The sequence below is a fragment of the Trachypithecus francoisi genome, unplaced genomic scaffold (genome assembly GCF_009764315.1).
Source record: "Trachypithecus francoisi isolate TF-2019V2 unplaced genomic scaffold, Tfra_2.0 Lachesis_group1, whole genome shotgun sequence".
Lineage (NCBI taxonomy): Eukaryota > Metazoa > Chordata > Mammalia > Primates > Cercopithecidae > Trachypithecus > Trachypithecus francoisi.
The window spans coordinates 19,651,872-19,668,168 of NW_022681454.1; the positions used below are offsets into that span (position 1 = coordinate 19,651,872).

The 16,297-nt window shown below is 34.7% G+C and overlaps 1 protein-coding gene across 2 annotated transcripts in view; it reads left to right on the forward strand.

The window, feature by feature from the left end:
* Window positions 1-16,297, forward strand: part of SLIT2 (slit guidance ligand 2) — a 374,488-nt gene that overhangs the window by 228,554 nt on the left and 129,637 nt on the right. For both annotated transcript variants that reach the window (XM_033213874.1, XM_033213875.1), the window contains exons 6-8: window positions 6,891-6,962; window positions 12,726-12,797; window positions 15,357-15,520. In XM_033213874.1, coding sequence (XP_033069765.1) covers window positions 6,891-6,962; window positions 12,726-12,797; window positions 15,357-15,520 — 308 coding nt within the window. The remainder of the gene's footprint in view (window positions 1-6,890; window positions 6,963-12,725; window positions 12,798-15,356; window positions 15,521-16,297) is intronic.

The window sequence follows — 16,297 nt, forward strand, 5'->3', positions numbered from 1 at the left end:
CCTCATTAGGTTTGTCATGTAAGTTAAGTCATAATTGCAAAGTGTCTTCTTTAATCTGTTAGTTTTTCTGTTTAATTCGTTGGATTTTATTTCAAATCCGTTGGTATCAGATTGAAACTGTAAATGTCCATGCCCCTAGCTCCTTCCTAGAGTATTTTCAGTAAACCTGAAGCTGAAGAGACTGTAAATGGTAGGTTGGTTTCTCATCCATAGGGATTGCTATCCTTACTCTTAAATAGGTCTTCAGTGTGGTATAGAACCTTCTGGACAAACCTGTAGGGAGGGCTTTTTACTTAGATAGATAGTAAATGAAGGTAAGGTCTTTTATTGCCTTTCTGAAATGAAACTTACCTTCATTTCCTATGTACCTAAATAAAAAGGGGTTGTCTCAGGCATTCACATATAAAAGAAAAATTAGTAGCTCAGCAGAAGTCCCCATCAGTACTATGAGAACTGTCCATGGTCCTGTATTTTGCCTGGTTGCACTCCCTCTGAAAGGACAATGAATTGTGATAATCCCCAACAACTATGATGAAGTTTGCTACCAATAACCTCTCCATGTTTGCGTTTTGCTTTGTCTTCAGAGTGCTTTCAGCAGTTTTTCTTCAATAATGCATTTTGTCATGTAAAAATGTAATCTAACAATATTTCTTCATAAATCCTTTCTAGAACAAAACAAAGTAACACAAAAGACAAGACAGTCTGATTCAGTAATTGAGAATCCAATTCACATATTTACAAAATATGAATTGGCATAATCGTGCCATGGCTGCTATATCATCTCATAAGACAGAACGGACCTTTGATTTTTTGCACCTTTAACACTGAACAGCACACTTTGTGACCCCTGAACTTATGTAATAGCCTGCTAATTGAATTATGACCTCTAGTTTATATTCTCATTAGATAATTTTAACAAAGTTGCCATATTTTTTTCATAAAGTATTGTTTATTATCCCATTACTACATGGTTTAAAAGTATTCGGTTTATTTAAAAAGTTGTTTTAAAGTGCCTTTGTTATAGACACTATGACAAAACCCTGGGAATAGGGCAGAATGTTGCCAGTTCTGTAGTATCTATAGTATCCTAGATACAGGAGCTCTAGAACTAGGCAGAATGTTGCCTAGTTCTACAGTATCTATGGGAATTACAGACTCTTTCGTGAAAGAGCAGAGATGATTATTAAATGCTGTAACATCCAGTCTCTTTAGGCATTCTGACTGGTCCTAATATTCTGACTTTGACCCAGGCTCCTAGCCCCTTCTTCCCTTCAATCTGTACAGAAGCTCTTTGCTCAAGCCAGAATGGCCTCTCTATTGCAGATATTTACTGTGAACATTGTAGTGCCTCTACTCACAACTATTCTTTGATAGACCCATTACCTCCATAGGAAATACCCACTTTATTTTCTGTCTAATTAGATTGTATCCATTTTTTAAGGATCTGAGGTTTTTGGGGTTTTCCCCCCTTTATTTCATGACTACATCAGCCTAGAATAATCTCTGTCTTTTCTGACATTCTATAGTACTTTTCCTCTGCTGGTCTCTTCCATAGTCATCACTGATTTAGCTGAAACCTCCATTTAGAGAACAAAAAGCTCCTGAGTCTTTTTCCTGACCCACTATGTATTGAGAGGGAGTTCTGGTAACACATACATCTACATTCCAATGAAGACTTCACAGACTATTTGCTATCTACCATATATAACTTATTGAACTTCGGTGAGCCTCACAGTCTCAAAATCCAGATGATGCTAATTTCTCCTTCCCAAGTTATCATGAGGAATAATGAGATGACGTATCTACAGACCCTGCCATACGCTATGAATTCATTAAATGTTAGCAATTATTATTATCATGTTCAGTTTCTACCACTTTTGATTAGTTTACTTACAATTCCTAGGACTTAATGCCAGTTTAGTTGTCCTTCCCTCAATTCATGTTAAAACGGGATCCCTGCCCCCATCTCTACAACTGCTCTCTGTTGCTTCTTCCCCCCAAATTGACAAACTTACATAACTTTATACCATAGGCTATTCCTATAAAAACTGAGATTCTTTATTCCTATGAGAATAGCAAATTGTTGCCTGAAAGATTAAAAAGGATTAAATTCTCACATAATGTAAATTACTTTGGGGTCCTCAGCATGGTCCTTACCTTAATTGCTTTCTTTACCAGTTTTCAAGTTAATACTGATCTGCTTTTATGCAGAGGTAAAGGATATAGTTGCTGAAACTTATGTCAAGGATGTACATGTATATGGATCCATTTTTATTTTTCTTATACTCTATCAAAATTTGTATCTGGGGCTACTCTTTAAGAGCCATGATTGGCATAAATATTGGTATATATAGACATTTGTATTGACTTGAAGTTTATACATATATGGGAAGAGGGAGAAGAGACCACGTTCATATATGTAGAGCTTTTTTATTCTTTTTCTCCCATGTGGTTTATATGTTTTATTTGATTTCTTGACAATAGTGAAAAATTGTTATTCCTTCATATTGATTTTAGCCATTTTGATGTGTCTTAAGTCAACTACAGTTTTGGAGTTTTCTGTCTTACAATAATAATGTGAACATGAAGTAAACTACTTCTAGCACCTTAAATGAAACAAAACAATACAAAATTGGAGCATAGTTATAATAATTTTGTTAAGACATTGAGAGATCCTGATTGGCTTAGAAATTATTAAAGATTGCTATGTTCTACATTGTTACAGTTAAGTACATTTTATGTGTCGTCTAATTCTTACCAAAAAATCTATTAGTTATGAGAACTTATAACTTGGATGCTGCAGTAAAACATGAATTTGCTATGGGTAGGAACACACTGATTGAAATTATTGCAGTTTTGTATATGTTATTAATCTAAGTGTTGTATATGTAATTCAAATGCAATATGATATCCATATTTTAAAAGAATAAAACAGGAAATTCTTTAAGAAAACCTAATTGATGGACTAGCATCTCTAACTGTTTCAGGATGCCAAGTAAGCAAATGTTTAACCATTTTGTCATTTAATATACCTATTTTTAAAACTTATATTTAGCAAGATTGTATATTGTCCCCCATACCCAGAATAAATCAGAATTTGAAACTAGGAGAAATTATTTTTAGTATTAAAGAAAATCAGATGAGCTTCAGAACTTTTTGCGCATGAGGCAGAGAGTGGTATCTCTTAATGTATGGAGTCCATCGACACACTGCATTATGTAAGACTAAATTTACCAGTGCTGGTAAAAAATCAAAATGGACTATCTAGAGTTATTCTAGGGCATCAAAGATATACGTCCTGCCATCAAAAAAAAAAATCAAATAATGTTAATACTGAGAGATCATGAATATTCTTTTTTTTTTCTTTTTAAGACATGGAGTTTTGCTCTTGTTGCCCAGGTGGGAGTGCAATGTCACAAGGTGCGATTTTGGGTCACTACAACCTCCACTTCCTGGGTTCAAGCGATTCTCCTGCCTCCTCCTGAGTAGCTGGGATTACAAGTGCCCACCACCACGCCTGGCTAATTTTTGTATTTTTAATAGAAATGGGGTTCACCATGTTGGCCAGGCTGGTCACGAAATCCTGACCTCGGGTGATCCACCCGCCTCAGCCTCCTATAGTGCTGGGATTGCAGGCATGAGCCACTGCACCTGGCCAAGATCATGAATATTATTCTTCTTAACCCCATCATTTCCATAAGATTAAAGCAGTTCTTCAAAACACAAATGTACACACTTGGACAGCAAAGGATCACATAGAAAGGCAATTTGGAATTTGAATAGAAGCCAAAGAGAAGATTGGAGTCAGGAAATAAGGGAGAAGAAGACACAAAAGTATGTGCTAAGTTAGGTCAGTCAAAGGTCTGAAAAAAACCACTTATGACAATTCTGCCCTTAACATCCAAATCTCTTTAATGATCTGCAAATTTACGCTATGTCTTAGTGAATAGTTGAAGCATAATTCTTTTGGAGAAGTGAAAAAGTCTCCTTGCTATTTTCTTAATTCAGAATAATTTAATGGCACAATTGGAAATCACATCTAAAGAAGGCCAGCCTGTCACTAAAAGTATGGTAGAGAACAGATCCTTTCCTGTTTACAGAAGCCAGAAGTAGGCAGGGCTTGAAAGGTAGTGGAGAAGGGAGTGAGCAGGGCAAAACAAAGAGTGCGGCTAAGTAGTCCAGAAACCCTGAAATAAATTACATTGTTGTGTAGTTTTGACACTGTTTATCTTGAACCACATACAGACAAATGAAAGTCTGTTGGGAGAGATTTTCTCATGAGCAGTCATAGGAGCACAACACTTTGTGTAAACTTTCCTTTGAATATCACGAAAGTGACAGATTAATGTAAGAATTATTCACTTGTTTAACTTGGATTGTCCTTTCATATGAGTAACTTCATGAAATACCTTCATGTTCAGCAAATATGTGGACTCAGATAAAACAGTATTCAGAGAACTTTTAAAGAAAACATCAGTCCTATGGAAACCAAATATTCTTAGTGTTTTAGCACCAATAAGGGCTTAGATTTCTGTTAAGAATATGAAGAAGCGTGTAACCATGAGCAATGTTAAAGAACAGTGAAATTACCAAAGTTTCCAGCAGCATCTCAACTTCTGCTCCTGTAAGGAAAGCTGTCGGCCTTCCAGTCCTTGTAGGACAAGGTTTGCTTGAGTGCTTTCTGGCATGCTGGAGGTTCCCCTTTGTGTATCGTGTGCATGATTTAGAAGAAGCTGTGTCAGCATTGATTTATACATTGACAGCTAAGGATAATAAGATATGGGCAAACATACAGCTCACCCTTTTACAGATTAACCTGGAGACTGCATTAGGCAAATTTGATAGCATTAAAAGATTTTGCCAATTTGTCTGGAAACAATTTCTCTTTTGTAGTGTGTCAGGAGTAACACTTTATGCCATTGTACTAATTTAAATGGCTTTGATAAATTGTTCAAGAGGTTAGAGAATAGTAGTGTGTGTGTGTATATATATATATATATATATATATATATAGCACTTTAAAATAAAAAGGCTATTAACTTAATTGTTAAATGAATTTAATCTGTAAAAATCAAAAGTGCTCAAGAATGTAAGTGTTTTCTTGGAACCACAGCAGCCATATTACATCATGAGACTTTAAATGTCTTCTTAGAAAATAAAATACTTCTGCATTACGTCTTAGTAAGTAGAAATGATTTAGGCTATTGTAGTAGCATGGATGTTAGCTATGATTTGGGGAAAACCTTAAGTTTTATAAACTAAGGCTTATACAAGCAATAAAATTGTATCCTCCTTGGGGTGCACCTTTGTTAATATTGCATGTCCTAAATTGTACCATTTGCATGACATCAAGGTAGCCTTGTGTATGATTGTGTCCCCTAGAGGTCTTCTCACAAATGAGATGTATATTTCATGAGACATTGTCTATATACAAAATTTCTAAAGTGAGGAAGTTGAAGAGGCCCCTCTGAAAGTCACTGGATTAAATCATTGCACCTTTATTCAGTAGTCTTGTGAGAGAAACCACTATTTTATAGAAATGTTCAAACAGTTCTTTACGAACAGACCTCAAATATGAATTAGCCCTTTCAGTGAATGCTGAACTTGAAACAAGGACAGGATACGTTTGTGTTATGATCATAATCTTACTCCTATTCATCCACATTCTCTCACCCGGTGCCTGCAGAGCTGAAAACTCGCCTCTTCCGTGAAACATTTTGTTTCTATCTCAAGTGAAACATTAAAATACTTTTTTAACTGAAACAATAACATCTCTAACATTCAAGCTACTATATTTAAACAACAACTGCTTGTTTGGGTTGTAGTACAGATACAATATAGTACTTCACTGTTAATTTCAACCAAGTAGAAGGCTCAATATGAACAAGGAAATTTTAATTCCACAACAAGCCACAGGAAAAGCAGACATAACCAAGTTTGGAGCATTCTTTTTTTGTACTATGAATTTTAACAAGTGCTTAAGATATTGAGGAAGATTCATTTACTTCAATTATGCATTATTTAGAATTTAGCTGATACAGCTTTTAGGCTTTTTACCATAGAAACATGTAGTCTTTCTATGGTGTGCCTGTAGTATATGTTCCTTAGTGGCTTTAACCAAAATTAGCATCATTTTAAAAAGCAAAATTGTTATTTAATACTTTAAAACCTATCTTCTGGAGAGCGATATAATTCTGGAAGTTCCTGAATTCAAAAGTATGCTGTATTTACAATGCAGAGCATTTACATATAATGATAAAGAATGTGAATTACTAGAATAGTGATATTTAATATAGAACAATTACTAGCTTTCTAAAGTGTATTTCTGGTTGGGAATAAGAGCAAGCTATATGGGACAGCAGTTCCCTTTCTCGATTTGGAGTTCTTGAAGGAAAACTGCTTTTAAAAGAAGGAAACCTAAAAGTAGTGTTGCTCTTTCATGCCAAGGATAGTGAAATTAACATGCAGCTGGGCTTCTCTGATAAATGGATTCTGTTAGGTCACTGAGGGGGTGCATGTGACATTAAGTGATTTACAGTCCTTTACCTTAATGAAATTGTTTCAGCAAGATGACGCTGAAAGCTCTTAATGGATAGCTTTTCTTGATGTAATGAAATTGCATTCCTATGGCATTTAATATAAGGTGCAGTTATTATTTACTGGAGCTTTCCAAGGGCTGCTATTTGCACAGACAGTTCAGAACAAAAAGAGATTTCAGTGGCGGCATAGAGGCTAGAATGGCTTATGACATTCGTAAGCAGATGAGTGTGTTTGTGAGGGCACTTCAGTGAGTGTGTCCAGGGTATCATAGACCCTTCAGGAAACTTCCCATCACCTACCCCAGCTACTGTCCATCCCTTCTACATAGATTCTCCTAATCTATTTAACAGGCAACTGGATTACAACCAGATCAGCTGTATTGAAGATGGGGCATTCAGGGCTCTCCGGGACCTGGAAGTGCTGTAAGTACTGCTATTTCTCTTACTCTTTTAATGGGGGCTTTGTGTCTGAACAGGACAAATGTGGAAGCTTATCTGCTAGCTTAAAACCTTGTTGTCAAAATAGTCTCTCAAGAGATACCTTAAATAATTCATGGTGAATACAGAGAAGAGTCTAAATGGGTGTGTGCAAAACCTTGCATACCATATCTGTATGTTAGGTAAAATTGTCTAAGGTCACTCAGATGTTCTTCTTATAAATATTTTTATAAGATTCATAGAATTTGTCACTGCTAAATATTGAGATAAAATCAACTTTATAGGAAAAATAACATTAAAAACCCTCTTAGTAGCTGATATCTTGGAATAATTTGTCGTTGTTAGGCAATGGAAACACAGTTTCTCATTAAAAAAATAAAATTTTTAACCAGGTGATTTAACATTATTTTTGTAAGAATACTTTGAAATCTGCTTCCTAAGGTTAATAAGCCACCCATTAGATCCATTTTCAAGTCTTCACTACTGACTTTGTAATGTACAACATGCAGACTTGAATTATAATGGGCAACCTCCTTCTTTCCTCGCTGGGTAGACATGACTGACAAAATTGGTTAGAGACAACTAAGTAACCTCTATTGATCAATGACTTATTAATGGTAATGAAATTACAAATTTTAAGGAAAACTATAGTTACTAAAGCATCGTATGCCGCCTATACATTTTTTGAATTTTTTCAGCCAAAATCCACATTTGTAGCTTTTTAAATACACTTACAATTCCTCCACAAATTAAAATATTTTTCTCTGCCTTATTTCATCCTTGACAAATTTAGTCAGAAATCTAAAATTGAATTAAATGTGAGTGTGTTTTTAGTCAATTTGTTAAAAGTTATCGAGAAATCATAAAATCCTTCCTCTTCCCAACAAAAAATGGATTCATTACTTTATAAATCTGGTTTCAGGAATGGAATATAATTCTGAAAACAAATTAATCTTTCAGCTAGAATGGCTTATTTTATCAGTATTTTTATACAATTTCGGTTTTAATTGCAAGAAAATAGAATTTCCAGCTGTTTAGTGTAATGAGTTATTATTTTAAAAGATATGTATGTATGAATGAATTGATTGGGATAAAATGTGAAATATAAAAATATAGACTACTCTCTAACTACAGGAGAGGCCACCTTTGTTTCTATTGATAATGGTCTAAGTTTCTATCAGAAAAATATTCAAAATGCTTATCATATACATTTTAGCTTTAAGACCACTATTTAAATTGTTTACCAGAACCACTTTTAATATACAAAGCTCACTGATGGTATCTCAGAGTCAGAATAATTAGAATGATTTCATAGTAGTGGTCTCATGGCAAAACCATAGTCAGTGTCACTAAAATTCATAGATGAAGAGACTACCACAAGAGTTAATCAGACAGAGCTGATCAAGCAAAAAATGTATTATTAAACCAATATTCCTAACTAGAAATATGAATGATACCAATCATTTTATGCAAAGTTTGCTGACTATCTTGGATGAATTGAATCCCGTGAACTACCTTGTTATTAAGTTTTCAAAAAACTTAAATTATTTTTAAATATGTAGTTATTCAGTGTATTTATTCAATATATGTATATATACACATAAATGTATTGAATATCTACTGTGTATATTTTATAAGGTGGAATGAACACTATGCTAGGCACTGAAATCTTTTTTTTTTTTTTTTTTTTTTTTTTTGAGACGGAGTCTTGCTCTGCCGCCCAGGCTGGAGTGCAGTGGCCGGCTCTCAGCTCACTGCAATCTCTGCCTCCCGGGTTCACACCATTCTCCTGTCTCAGCCTCCCGAGTAGCTGGGACTACAGGCGCCCGCCTCGTCGCCCGGCTAGTTTTTTGTATTTTTTTAGTAGAGACGGGGTTTCACCGTATTAGCCAGGATGGTCTCGATCTCCTGACCTCGTGATCTGCCCGTCTCGGCCTCCCAAAGTGCTGGGATTACAGGCTTGAGCCACCGCGCCCGGCCTGGCACTGAAATCTTTTACCCACAAGTACATTAACTACATTTGCTTATTCTCTATAAACTAATATCTTTGTTGTCAGAGGCAGTATGTTTATGAAAACACAGTCATCTCATACATTTTGATTATCATGATTAATCAAAATATCTAAAAAGTGACTTTAGCAAAAATGAAGAAACACACCAAAGGGTGATGTTTTATGGTTCATGAAATTAAAATAGAAATCCAAAATCTTGGAAACTCTTTTGAGGACCTTAATATATACATCTTAAAGAAGTATATATTGGTCAGAGTTTATTTGTTGAAGAAATAATAAAAATTAGCATATGATAGAAGACAATGTAAATTTAAAAGATTGAAATATTTTATATTAAAATTTTATAAAGTTGAGCAGACATTACTTTAAATGTTTTTTTTAATCCTCCTACTTTAAACAACCCCTAGAAAAATCAGTTGATAAATGAGCCAAAATTGGACCACTGAAAAGACGAGAATTTATGAAGCCCAAATCAATTGTGAAATACAACAAAAGTTTACCTATTATAAATGTTTAGTCAAGAGCTTAAGAGAGTTTGCATTAAGAAGGGTTCTAGAAAGATGACTTGTCTGTTTTGCTTATTTTTACCATTTGTGACTCTTTCAGATGTACTGGCTTATGTGGAAATAATGAAGGAACATTAACATACACATTGCCTTAAATTTCAGATTCCAAGGGTTTTAGATTTTTTTAAATTTTAATTCCTTGAACCATTTGTGAATGTATGACTATACTGAAGCTAGATGGGAGAAAATGAGGTAATCGCCCTCAGTCATTGATGAAAGTGTATTAAATTAGGATATATATGAGTGTACAAAGAGTGAATACAGTCCAAGAAGTCAAGTGAAAATCTAAGGTAGATGAAAGCAAGGAAGCAGTTTAACACTTGCACATTCATGGAGAACTGGTTTATTCTCAGATTCTGATTTGTAGGATTTAGAAGTAACTGCTTATATTCTTAATATTTAGATACCATCTCAAAAATAACATTGGAAATTAAATCTCGATCAGTATTTTCCCTTTCTTTGGACACTGGACTCAGAAATGATATATATCCCTTGAATTGCTGCTTTTATGTGTTTGTTTTTCTTTTTCACAGAATGGACATAATTTAATTTAATTTAATCATAGTGATTCATATCCACTAAATACCAAACTCTCTGCCAAGTGATATGCATGGTGGTAAGGGAATGACTAAATCAAGATATAAGTGTGAGAGGTGCTTCATGATTATACAGGCTAATATTTATACATAAAGATGTCTTTTGTATTAGAATATTTACTCATTACAAAGAAAATCTTGAAGTTGAGGACAGAAATAGACTTACACATGGGAGAAAATATTCACAACTAAAGAAGTACATTATATAAGTTTCCATTATTTCAGAATAGAAGTTGACCATAGCGGTAACATATACAAGTAATCATACTTAACACTTATATTTATTATTAATTTTAAAAATAATTTTGTTGGTTCTGCATATTTTTCAGTCATTGGGTATCAGTATCAGTACTTGTTTCCAGCATCAGTACTGAATAAAATACTAAGATAATGTCTTACTTTAGTTGCATTATGTGAACTAACATTCTGAGAAAAGATTTCAAATTGATAACTGAAGTCTTTGGCATTCAATGAAAATTTTCCTTTGCATGGAGATAGAAGAAACTATAGTTCAAAATTAATGCATGTCTTCTCCGTGTGAAGTACTTAAAACAATTTATTCCCAAAGTCATATTTCAGAATGCTATATACTATAAAGATTTTAGCCATATTAATTCAGCATAAATTTTGAAGATGGGAAAAGGGATCATCTGAAAGCAAATCCCATTGAGAAGTTTAACCTTTGCGTTCAAACATCAGGATGTATTTTACTGGCATTTGAAAAAGACATCTCATTTCACCTGCACATAGGAAAATGCTAAAAGCTTTTAGATAAACTGGGCCAACAAATCCAATGCTCTGTAGGTTCCCCATAAAGTGGTTTAGTTTTTGTGACTTAATTCAAATCACTTAGGATAGTTCTTATATAATTCAATACACTGCAAAACAAGGAAGTAAAGAGGGTCCATGCATGATCTAGGTCTGTAGCTGACATGCCATGTTTTACCAAAAAGTTTTTGTCATTCCCTTGACTTCTGAATGCACCATTGATAACCAGAGCCACCAACTGGCCAAAAGTGGCCTCAAAAATGTATTTTGTGTAGCTCAAACATAAGTGGTCTACAGACTGTTTGAAATATTTTAATTAGTTGCCACTAAACATTAGAAAGATCTAAAAATGTTTATTTCTAACTTCCCTTTGAAAATCTGATTGTTTGACATCCCTCCCTTACAGCAGGTCAATAGTCCATTGGAACTGGACATTATCTGCCACAAGAGAGACTATCATTGCTAGCTTACCATATTCTTCACCGTCCCCAACTGTCTGCTTTCTTCCATCTTTCTTGCCCATCATTGTATATTTTTGCACGCGTCCTGCTTCTCTCATTTCTGTTCTCTGCTCAGGCCCTACAGTGAACTTGCAACCTCTAATTCAAACCCTTGTCCAGTATCAACTTCATCCACCAGGACCATTGATGCTTCCTCCTGCCTCCTTCAGAGGAACTTGCCTTCTTTAGTCACCACCTCAATGTGTACCTTCAGTCTCTCCCAGTCTTAGAATTGCTTTCCATGTCCACACTTTACTTGTATACCCCTAGGATAACTTCTACCACTTTCTTATCACAACCAGATTTTTCTGAAGGGTGAAGAAAGCTCATGTCTTAGCCTTACTAGTTTTTGTAATTTGTCCAATTCATCTCCCCAGCTGGACTGTATGCTATTTTAGGACAGGATTTATGTCTGATTTATTTTTATAATACTCCATGTTACCATAAGATAATAGCCATTCAGGAAATATTTGATGAATGAATGAGTAGTAGTAGAAGTAGAAGTAATCAATAATAATAATAATAAAAAAACTAATAATGTTGCACTGTGGGAAAAGTAAGGATGATATTTATTTTCACCGTAACTCTCTTCATCACACATATTCCTGAATCTGCTACCACAAGAAACCATGATTGCTGCCACACAGGAGTAAACAAAGGCCAATATATGCTACTGCAACTAAAAACCATTAGAATGGATTAATCTTTTAACACGGTGCTACAGCAAGTTACTTCATCCCCACATGATACAAGTACCAGATATAGATATAGCTCTCTCCACTCAAATTACAGCAGTGGCTGATGTCTGTGGTAAATAATAGTTATCAGGACTCTGTTCCAAGGCCTGACAGGAATGATTCTGTATTGTTGCTATGAGAATTCAGAAGAGAATATTAATTCAAATACGCTTATTGACTCATGGACACTAATTACACATAATGCCACTCTACGGAAATGTAATTGGGCATATTTTCCAACTGTAACTATCCCGTGTTTATTTCTTAACCAATATCATAAATAGACATGCATGCACAAGGTACATAAAGTAGAATGTGAATAGTCAAACATGCTATGAATGGGGCCATAAATTTGTGGTAAATGTTGAATAAAACAAAATGTACAGTAACATGTTAAATTATGAAAATTATTTATCAACTTGTCTATAGAGTAGTGTATTCTCTATGTCCTCTCTACCAGGTAGCTGTCCTGCATAAGCATGGTACAAGACATTTTCTCTATGTTAGTATATAAAATGATCAGTCAATTTTGTATCTAAAAATTCTAACTTTTCTTTTTAATTCTACAGCACTCTCAACAATAACAACATTACTAGACTTTCTGTGGCAAGTTTCAACCATATGCCTAAACTTAGGACTTTGTAAGTAGTCACAATATATGTAAAGGTCATATTAACCAATTAAAGCTTCCCCTTAAATAACATGTTCAGTAAGCAAAGGATGGGACCACTGGCTTACAAGGTAGACAAGGAAAACCCAACTTGGGAAAAGACTAGATATGATATTTGTGGGAATGAGCTATTATTCTGGAAACTGGAAAGATTTCTTTTAAATGATATGCATTATGGGAACTTTGGAGTTAAAAAAAAAACAACATTTACTTTGAGCTATTGTGGAGGTCACATTTCATTAAGAAATGGAAGACTCCTTGATTGGCTGTCAGAAATGATAAATGGGAAATCTTTATTATTTTATTGCTGTACTGCAAGCAGACCTAATAAAGCTAAACTGGTTCTCCAACATTCTTTATAACGTGAAATTATAGCATCACCCTCTAGTGCTTCTATAATTAAGGTTGTGTCCGCATTTATATTTAAAAGTATCTTTTTTGGGGTTACAGATGGACATTAAGATATTTTTGGTCTAATAAAGTATTGACTATAGCTATTTCTTTTCTCTTGAAGAAAAAGTAATCCTTAAAGCCTAGGGTAGGTTTTAAAATCCTTAAAGCCCAGGGTGGACTTTAAGTTATAGAATTTCAGAGGTAAATCTCATTTGAACTGAATTTCAGAATCACCTTGACCTAAAAAAAGTATATTACATATAACATGTAGGACATTATTGGAAACAAAACCAAAGCATCAGACTTCTTGGGAAAAAAAAAGTGTTTTTAAGTTGGATAAATATATTTTGATTAGATTTTCAAAATACTTCTCACTTTCTGATAGCTTGTAACTGGAAAACATTAATTTTCTTAATAAAAATTTTGAATTACCAGCTTTTTAATGAACTAGCCAATACCAATTTTAATGTCATTTTTTTCTTACTGAAATCTAACTCTGTATGTAATAACACATCATTATAATTTCCTTGGAATATTATTTAGCAAATAAAGGAATTCTACAAGTATACAGACATAGTTAAATTCTGTATTCTTGGGGCTATCAGAATGAGACTAATCTGACTGAATTAACAGCCCAATTCACTCAAAACTATAATTTCCCATTAACTTCAGGCATTTTTTTTAAAAAAAGAAATTGATCAAGCTTTCAATCTTTGCAAAAACAAAGCCAACGAAATTGTAAAAACATTCATCTGAATTTTTTTGACAGTGTCCCTTATTTTCTTGTAGAAATTCATGAGTCTGTCTTACTAATCAGGTTTTTCAATTTTTACATTCTTTTCTCGTTTCAAGTTTGTGCACACCTAATTGGAATTTTTGTAATATGCTTGGTTTAGATGGAAATATTTAGAGTACAAGGATATGGAATGTACCTCTGTGGCTTCCAAAGGACAGAACTTCAGCTTCCAAGCAAACCGAGCCAGAGGTCACCCATCTTTCCCAAAATGTAGCTTTTTGTTTTGTGGTACGCCTTCTAGTTTCGAAGCAAAGAATTGTGTTCCTTATCTACAAGCTCAAGGAGAATGCAAAGCAGTCATTTAACTTTAAATTCCTTTGCTTTGGTTGGGTCATTATTCTATAGTATCATTGCTACTTAAAAATTCCATTTTTATGGTCTAATTATCTTTCTGGACTGAGTTCCATGTTTTAATATCCATTACTGTTATTGGGTTAGAATTGAACACATCAGCTTAAAAGGACTAAAATGGTATTACTGTGTCATAGATGGTTCTGGGAATAGTGCTTTGATTTATAGCTTTGGATGTCCTTTTCTTTAGTTTGAGAAAACATAAAAGCCAGTTTGAAGTCATTTACCTAATTTAGTGGATACATTTGTCTGATATTTTATTAATGGAGAAGTGCAATTTGCCACTTGGAAGCAATCCATGATCTTGTGTGGATCCTGCCAACACAGAGCGACTCACTTAATTCCTTCACTCCCAGCCATTTGTGCCTTTTAATTTCAGTCGCTGCTCTTTGAGGATAGGTCTCCAGGAGCCAAAGGAGCTAATCCCTTTTCTGTGATTAAACAACAAAAGAAGGAAATCAGAATAAGGATGTGAAAAAAGTGTTTTGTATTGAATTATTATTCTGTCTTGTTCAGCAAAAAATGCAAGTGACCTGCTGAAAAGGTTTTACAAGCGGTTTCTATAGAGACTCATAATGGCAGGACTTATTGATATTTCAAACTGGGAGCCACAACTTTTACTAACTTGCCCCTCGCCCAGTCTCCCCACTCTCCCACCCCACCCCTATTGGCTCTCAGGATGTTGGAACTGTGGAGCAATTTGCATTGGACTTATTTTTTTCTCTTTCCTCTTTTAAATGAACATAAGTGAAATATGTTCATTTAAAACATAATTTTATGGACATATTCAAGCTTCTATAAATTGCTCAGTTCAGACTAAATGAAGAGAGACTTGATTCTGTGATTGTACATCAGTTTAATTTTTAGGAAAAATAATTATATTGGAATCTGCTTAGCTTTACTTCTATGTTAAGAAATAAAGGTATATATTATTAATGAAATGACAACCTTCTGTTTTCTTGCTTTACACTTCCTTTTCTTCTCATTTAGTCGACTCCATTCAAACAACCTGTATTGTGACTGCCACCTGGCCTGGCTCTCCGACTGGCTTCGCCAAAGGCCCCGGGTTGGTCTGTACACTCAGTGTATGGGCCCCTCCCACCTGAGAGGCCATAATGTAGCTGAGGTTCAAAAACGAGAATTTGTCTGCAGTGGTAAGGGAGAAAGAAGAATGATGTTATTGTGTTTATTGTATCCCATTACATAACAGAATGTGAGGGCTGCATGCCTCAAAGGTTTCGGTGTTGCTCACTAATGTGCAATTGTGCACTAATCACTCTACCGAGATCCTCTTTTCCAGTGAAAATATGTTCTGAGACCTTACTATATCAGTTGACAAGTACTGGTTACTTGTATCTAGATTATGCTAAAACACTTTTCAGTTTCCACTCCAGGGGAAATGTGGAAAATCGCTAAATGATGGCTCTACTTGTAATTTTTTATTTTCCCATTACGTAATGATTTATAGCTACTTTTATGTTAACAATTGAAAACAAACATGATTAGCTAATCCTAGATCCCTGCTATGAAATTCAAAGAGCAATTCAGCCATAGTTGCAAAGTAACAAAATACTTTCCATGCATACATGTATACTAATGGTTCAGTTTTACTTAAAACAAATATTAAATGACCAGCTTTAATAACAAAAATCTGAAATCAAAAATAAAACATAGGGTCAGGCACCATGGCCCACGCGTGTAATCCCAGCATTTTGGGAGGCAGAGGCCAACGGATCACCAGAGGTCAGGAGTTCCAAGCCAGCCTGGCCAACATGGCAAAACCCCGTTCTTACTAAAATTGTAAAAATTTTAGTAAGGCATGGTGGTGCATGCCTGTAATCCCAGATCCTTGGAAGGCTGTATCTCCCAGATACAGGAGAATCACTTGAATCTGGGAGGTGGAGATTGTGGTTAGCTGAGATCACACCAGT